Consider the following 7256-nt stretch of genomic DNA (forward strand, 5'->3'; position numbering starts at 1 on the left):
TCAAGAGCACGAGGGACGTCATCGAGCTGAACGTGTGCTGAACACGGAGGAGCCGTACATTCGGTACTTGGATCGGTTGGATCACGAAGACGTTCGACTACATCAAGCGCGTTATTGAAACGCTTCTGCTTTCGGTCTACGAGGGTACGTGGACACACTCTCCCCTCTCGTTGCTATGCATCACCTAGATAGATCTTGCGTGATCGTAGGATTTTTTTCGAAATTGCCGCCTTCCCCAACATGATAGCCTACCTAGCCCCCAATAGATCTCAGGTAGCATCCCTTGTTGGTGAGACAAAGCGTTTACTATGGCTAGGTAGGGAATTTGCTATGTGAGTAGTGAGCAGAACCATGTAAACCACAGACTAGCTCAGATGGGCCGCACCCTACCAAAAGTTGCAGTGTGGATTCGTATGACACGTGCACAAGTCAAGCCCTTGTGACTGTAATGATCCCATCTAATTAATGAAAGTTCAACTCACAAAAAAGTCTTAGATTTTGTGTTTTGGCGCATGCAAACAAAGTTGCTTTAAAAAATGTGGAAAATATTGTGATACATCAATGCTAGTAACACCAACTATCCACTTACAAGTTATAATGCAGTATTTCATACACCAACACAACACAAAATATTACAAAGACGATACATGCTCGATAAGTCTATCAATAGCCGGTAAAGAAGATACAGTATTTCATACATCAACACAACACAACATATTACAAAGACGATATATGCTTGATAAGTCTATCAATAGCCGGTAAAGAAGATACATTATTTCATACATCAACACAACACAAAATATTACAAAGACGATATATGCTCGACAAGTTTATCAATAGCCAGTAAAGAAGACCCACCAGTTTCCAAGCACGACGCTACGTTTTTCTGAAGTTCTCTTGCTTTTTTCCTAACCACTTCCCCTTCCCTCTCATTCATAAGCTTCTGAATTGCCCCCGTGATTTTGTTTCTCTCTGGCTTGCCCTCGAGCTCAAACCCTACACCCCATACTGCCTCCACATATCTTGTGTTCATCATTTGATCCGCAAAGTGAGGCATGCAGATCATTGGGAGACCCTCGCTGATGCTCTCCAATGTCGAGTTCCAGCCGTTGTGGGTCCAGAACCCACCCACTGCAAAGTGGGCCAGCACCTCCTGCTGCGGGGCCCACGGGATCACCTTGCCTCTGCCCTCCACCGCACGATCAAACCCCTCCGGCAGGCCTGGTCCGTCCGATCCCGGCACGAGGTCCCGTCGGACAACCCAGAGAAAAGGGTGGCCGCTGTTGGCCAGTCCCCACGCGACCTCCGAGAGCTCGACGCCATCCATGGATGCCAAGCTCCCGAAGCTCACGTACAGCACGGACCCCGCGACCTGCTTGTCCAGCCATTCCATGCAGCTACGGTCCTCGCGCAGCAGGCTGCTCCCGGTGCTCCGGGAGGAGAGCTTGTGGAGCGGGCCGGCGGCGAGCACGAAGGCCACGTCCAGTTCGCGGCGTATCCTGTCCAGCTCGGCGGTCTCCAGAGCGTCGGACGTGTTGACGACGAGGCCGGAGGAGTTCCTCACGGTTTCAGAGGCTCGGGCTAGAACCTTGCGCACCATTTCGTGGTCTCTGCTGCTCGTGCGGAATAGGTCCCTGACACGCAGCGGCGGCAGCTCTTTCACCGGTGTGTAGAGCTGTGATTCTGAAACACATGGATCACAATAACATTCAATCAGCAAAAGCTTAAGGTGCAGAACATGCATGGATCACAATACATGATCAGGTGCAGATCTCATCCTAACATGCATGGAGTAACTATATTGGCTTTACTGACCTTTTGGAGGTAGATAACCGTTGTGGTGGAGCATGGGATAGGCTAGGAAGCAGCTGAAGCAGGCGGCGCTGCCGGTACGCAGCACCATCGTCGGGAGCCCGAGCGCCGAGGCGGCCTTCTGCACGGCGAGGAGGTTGGCGTCGATGAACAGGCACGCGGCGGGGGGCTGGCCGTCGTCCGCGAGGACGGACGCGAGCACATCGCGGACGGCCAGCGACGCCTCCATGGCGGCGTTCATGGCGAGGATGATGGGGATGATGCTCCCCGAGGCGGCGACGTCGGCGGGGATGCCGTCGGGCACGGCGACGAAGGTGAACTCGGGGTGGAGCGCGGGGTCCAGCGCGTTGAACTGGGTGTGGAGGACGGTGACGGCGAGGCCTCGGCCGTGGAGCACGTCGGCGAGCTGCAGCATCGGGTTGATGTGGCCCTGGAACGGCAGCGGGAAGACTAGCACCCGACGCGCGTGCTGTCGCCGGACGTCGCCACGGAATACTTCTTGGACACCGGCCATTTTGCTGATGCTCGGGCTGTTTGATCCGATCTTAGCAAGCTGGAATCGCCAAAATCTCCATGAGTTTTTATAAACACTCACAGTTCTCACTTCTTAGTTCGTACACACATGTTCTGACTTCTTAAACACGGGAGGGGAGTTGGTGCGGACTGTGGAGTGATCACCTACCGTAAGGAAAAAGCAGTGGCTGCACCGCACCATGCTACAGTGATACGGAAGGGGAAAGATGAAGCGAAAAAATGGACACTCGTCGACGCACAGTGATACGAAAGCCGGCCATCCAACCATGTCCTCGTGCAATTCAAATCGGATTTGGACAAGCATGATGAATTTCATGCACACGATGGAATAAACTTAAGTTTGGACATAAAACGATATTTCATCCGTTTAACTAAAACTTAAAACAAAACTATCTTGGAGCGGATGATGACCACGTACGCGTGGTTGCCTGGCCAGTGGCACCGCCGTCTTCATCCATGTTGTCATCGTTGGAGTAGTGCTTCTAGCGGCAGAAGGGCATGGGGGCTCGGCAGCCGCCTGCCGCTTGCGGAGGAGCCGCGCCGCTTCCTCTTGCGTTGTGTAGAGGGCAGCCACGTCCAATGCCGACCCTAGCCAGGGTGCCCTGGCTTGCGCCACCTCACTGATATGCGGTCTGTCTTGTGCCAGGTCAGTGATCCGCGGCATGGCCTTTCCTTTAACCATAGACCACACCCTCCTTGTTCTAACTCCCATGTCCAAAGCCAACCTTCTAAAATCATCCCTATCTTTATATATACTAGAAATATTGATTCATCCGCGTGCGACTTGGACTTGGGGTTTGGGCGACCGGCGACGACCACGATGAGAGGATATTGCTCCGCGACACCGTGTCGGATGGCAGTGGCCGCCGGACTTGCCGTGAGGTTCCCGGGCACTACCATCTTTGTCTCAATCCAGCCGGATGATGAGAAGAGACGAGACCGCTCCCGGGAGGGGAAGGTATGTCTCCATTGGTGCTATGAAACTAAGAAGCGCGAACATAGTACTTGGGAACAGATCTAAACTTGGATGGAAGCATGGAAATTTGAAATTGGGTCAAAAACTAATATTACCTCCAAGATTGGGAAGCATGGAAATTTGCAATCAGGTCAAACTTGGATGGAAGCAGTTGATGGCAACGGGGACGGGGATGATTGGGGATGACTCCACCATCCCCGCCCCGATCCCCGCCAATCCCCATACCCGTGATCCCCGTGAAGCTTCGCGGGGACAAAACGCCCCATCCCCGTTGATATCTGGTACCAAGTACCCGTCGGGTATCCATGGGGATTTGAAAACTGACTGGGATAGGTGAGATTGGAGAAGACATGGTTGTTGGAAGAGGTAGAGAAAAATAATTTTGTGAAGTATCTAGGTATTAATCTATATATTCTGCATTTATAGTACGAATGACATAGTTTTCGGGTATCCATGGAGCCCCACGGGGGGGATTTTATACCCATCCTCGCCCCGCAAGACTAAACACATGGGGCTAATTTATCCCCCATCCCTGCTCCATGACGGGTAAATCCCCGTGGGTACCCGTCCTCACGGGAATATTACCATCTTGAGGAAGCACCTACAGTGTACCTGTTAGAATAAATCCGAGGCACTCCGTCGATCATCCGAGGACCAAGCAATCACACGAGCACGACACCGAGATTTGTTAACGAGGTTCACCGATATGGCTACATCCCCGGGGCTTGACTACGGGCGCTCCTCCCCGTGACACCATCACAATACCGCACCCGGCCACCCGGGTGCCGGCACACCCGCCGGCTCCCCCTTGCACGCATGTGCTATTATGTTGGCATAGGTTACAATGTGTGTCTACCCCCGCTATATAAGAGAGGCCTAGGATACAAGTGTCCTACTTGGACACGACTCCATACCCTATAAACACAATACAACTACAAGTCCAACTGTAACCTACCTTGTACACTATATTCGACACAACTCCAACGAACTCCACCTTGGCGAATATACTCCATCACCTTGAATGTGTCCATGCGTCAAACTTCCATGTACATTGGACTTGAGTTTATCCCATGAGCACCGCTGCTACTCAAAGACTCCATATGACTCCACCTGCAACTTGTAGTCCCTTCTTTTCTTGACCACAGTCAACACTCGAGCAAAATTAAGTTCCTCATTACTCTACATTGTGCTCCCAACTTCCGGAGTATCCGTCAACGCCATCACACACCGATCACTGACCTGCGTGAAAGTGAACAACTCATATATTGGGTGTCACATATAAGAGTTACCTGAACTCAACATCACCGCTCCTTTCTTGCCCGCCTGTCTGAAACTTAAAAGAATTTCACCATTGCTTGTAGTCATCCCGAGTCAAATTCGCAGTTGTCTCACCACATGTATGACCACCAGAGCCCTGGTCCATCTCCATACACCGTGCGTACCGCACGCCTCTCCGCTATTACCGCGTCGAGCCTCCGCTATCCCGGTCGAGTCTCAAGGGTCGCAAGACCACACCACTCAACCCCCACTGCAGAGTACCATCGATCATCACCGACCGATGACGAGTTTTACGCTTCCATCAGACCCTTGGGCTCCAGTCTGAACTACGCGTCACTCGCTTTTCCCCGCTGAATAGGCTTCGATTCCCTGGATCCTTACACCGTAGCCCCTCAATCCAGCTCCACCTTCAACATGACTCCATGGTAGATGATCAGTCCACCCTCGCGCCTCATCGACTTCAAGCTCCGTGTATACACCACCTTGAATCAATCCCGCGCCATAGTCTTGTCAAAGCCACACAAGCCCTTGGACCTGCGCCACGTGTTTCCACGCCCAGAAGTCGGCCACCATCAGCATCACGCTCCTATGTCGCCGTCGCCGATCCCGCACCGTCTTCTGTACCAACCGACTTGCGTCGATCCGTCAGACTGACAAGTCTGACCTAGCCGAATTACCCCGACTGCGACCATCTGCAACTCCTCACAGTCCTCATCGTCCGTCTGGCTTGACATCCCGCAACGCCTTCAAGCATCCCTGTTGTGCCAACAAATTTTCACCATTGTCTGCCATAACCCAAGGTTTTCAATTCTGTCGAACTTCTCCACCTCAAACCTGGTACCCGTTGGCTCCATGGTTCTTTGTACAACCGACCTGTGAAAAAAAAATACCGAGCACTCTTTCCGTGATCCCCAAGTACAGCAAGTATACTAGTTGCAAATCCAACAAGATAGCTTCTGGTCTTCACGTGGAGTAGCTCCCTTGCACAACTTCAGATGCTAGCTTTGCTTGCCCAAGTCATTGCCTTCTAACGATGGATGCTTTTCTTTTGAAGTGTGCCTTGATGTTTGCACGTCCGCGTCACGGCCACGGGGAGAACGCCTCTTCTCCAGGGACTCGGTCCCTGTTTTTTATTTCCAAACAAATCCACATGCATGCAACCCTACCGAGCAGCCAGCCAGGCGTACGTGCCTGGGCGTCGTCCCAGACTCCTCCGCTGGCTCGGACAGCCCCACCTGGGCCAGCCCGCCAGCACCAGCCCCTGTTGGGCCACGCAGCCGTCTGCCGCTGCGCCTTCCGTGGCCGCCTGGCCACGTCTGCGTCGTCCGTTACGCCGCCGCCGCTCAAGCGGATGGATCCATCCGATCCGGTTACGACCACAACTCGCTGACATTGCTGTTCCTTGACTTCTTCCGATCGATCTCAACCGTGCCAACACGTATTGCCTTCACGATACCGATCTAAAATCAAGTTTTCCTCTCGATCAACAACCAGCGACTTCTCCGTAGAACCTAGCTCTGATACCACTTGTTAGAATAAATCCAAGACACTCCGTCGATCATTCGAGGACCAAGCAATCACACGAGCACGATACCGAGATTTGTTAACGAGGTTCACCGATATGGCTACATCCCCGGGGCTTGACTACGGGCGCTCCTCCCCGTGACACCATCACAATACCGCACCCGGCCACCCGGGCGCCGGCACACGCCGCCGGCTCCCCCTTGCGCGCCTGTGCTATTATGTTGGCATAGGTTACAACGTGTGTCTACCCCCGCTATATAAGAGAGGCCTAGGATACAAGTGTCCTACTTGGACACGACTTCATACCCTATAAACACAATACAACTACAAGTCCAACTGTAACCTACCTTGTACACTATATTCGACACAACTCCAACAGTACCCGTCCCCATGATTCGCTTCAGCAACGCCCGGTGGTGTTCACCGGCGCCCAGAGGTTCCCCCCGTTGCTCATGGCTATACGATGCATTTCTTCAGTACAAAAACAAGGCTATAGATGCATTTCTTCACTATAAAAACAAGGCTACAACCGGCGTGCTCACGCGCACGTTGTTTGCATGAGCTCACGTACGTCAGTGGCAGCGGCCATGTCGTTGCGGTGTCGACATCATCGACACCGCTAGTCATAGCGTTGCTGGCGTGGTCACCGTCGACGCCGCTTCCGCGGAGACGCATAGCAAGTGTTCGATGAAATGTTTCCATACATAAGTTTTACTCCGCTATATTTAGGGGATGGTTAGGTACGGCCAAAACTTAGTGAAGTAAATTTACTCCATTAAAGGTTTACTTCACCGACGATTTCACTATTTTTTAGGAGATCAGTTAGAAATGCCCTTATACACACGTGGAGGGAAGCTGGTGTGCAGTGAGAACCTATCGTAGCCAAATGATGCTATAAGGACTGTTTGAGATAAAATATGATGGGTGAGAAGGAAGTCCGGCCGGCAAACGTAGGCACTTTGCTTTGCAGTCTGGCTGCTATTTTCATTTCCTTTTCGTCACAGATGACACTTGTTTTGCGAAAGCCCTAATCCGAGCTCGAGCTCAAATGCCCTTGGTGTCTCAAAAAGATGAACAGCAAAAATTCTGAATTTTATGGTAAACATTGAGAAATTTTTCGAGTGCCAATTTT

At 52.1% G+C, this 7256-nt stretch overlaps 1 protein-coding gene across 1 annotated transcript; it reads right to left on the reverse strand.

The window, feature by feature from the left end:
• Positions 1–590: 590 nt before the first annotated feature.
• On the reverse strand, positions 591–2375 carry LOC119293348 (DIMBOA UDP-glucosyltransferase BX9-like). Its single transcript, XM_037571849.1, has 2 exons — positions 1816–2375; positions 591–1683 (listed from the first exon to the last, which is right to left on the reverse strand). The coding sequence occupies exons 1-2, from the start codon at positions 2324–2326 to the stop codon at positions 803–805; spliced, it is 1392 nt and encodes a 463-aa protein (XP_037427746.1). The 5' UTR covers positions 2327–2375; the 3' UTR covers positions 591–802.
• Between the last annotated feature and the right edge of the window lie 4881 nt (positions 2376–7256).

Source organism: Triticum dicoccoides, chromosome 4B (genome assembly GCF_002162155.2).
Source record: "Triticum dicoccoides isolate Atlit2015 ecotype Zavitan chromosome 4B, WEW_v2.0, whole genome shotgun sequence".
Lineage (NCBI taxonomy): Eukaryota > Viridiplantae > Streptophyta > Magnoliopsida > Poales > Poaceae > Triticum > Triticum dicoccoides.

What these genes read in the sequence shown, in the direction of transcription:
- LOC119293348 (XM_037571849.1), bottom strand. Translation starts at nt 2,326, where the DNA reads ATGGCCGGTGTCCAAGAAGTATTCCGTGGCGACGTCCGGCGACAGCAC. An exon ending in CGGTTATCTACCTCCAAAAG is followed by an intron (nt 1,684 to 1,815) that starts GTCAGTAAAGCC and finishes CATGTGTTTCAG; the next exon opens with AATCACAGCTCTACACACCG.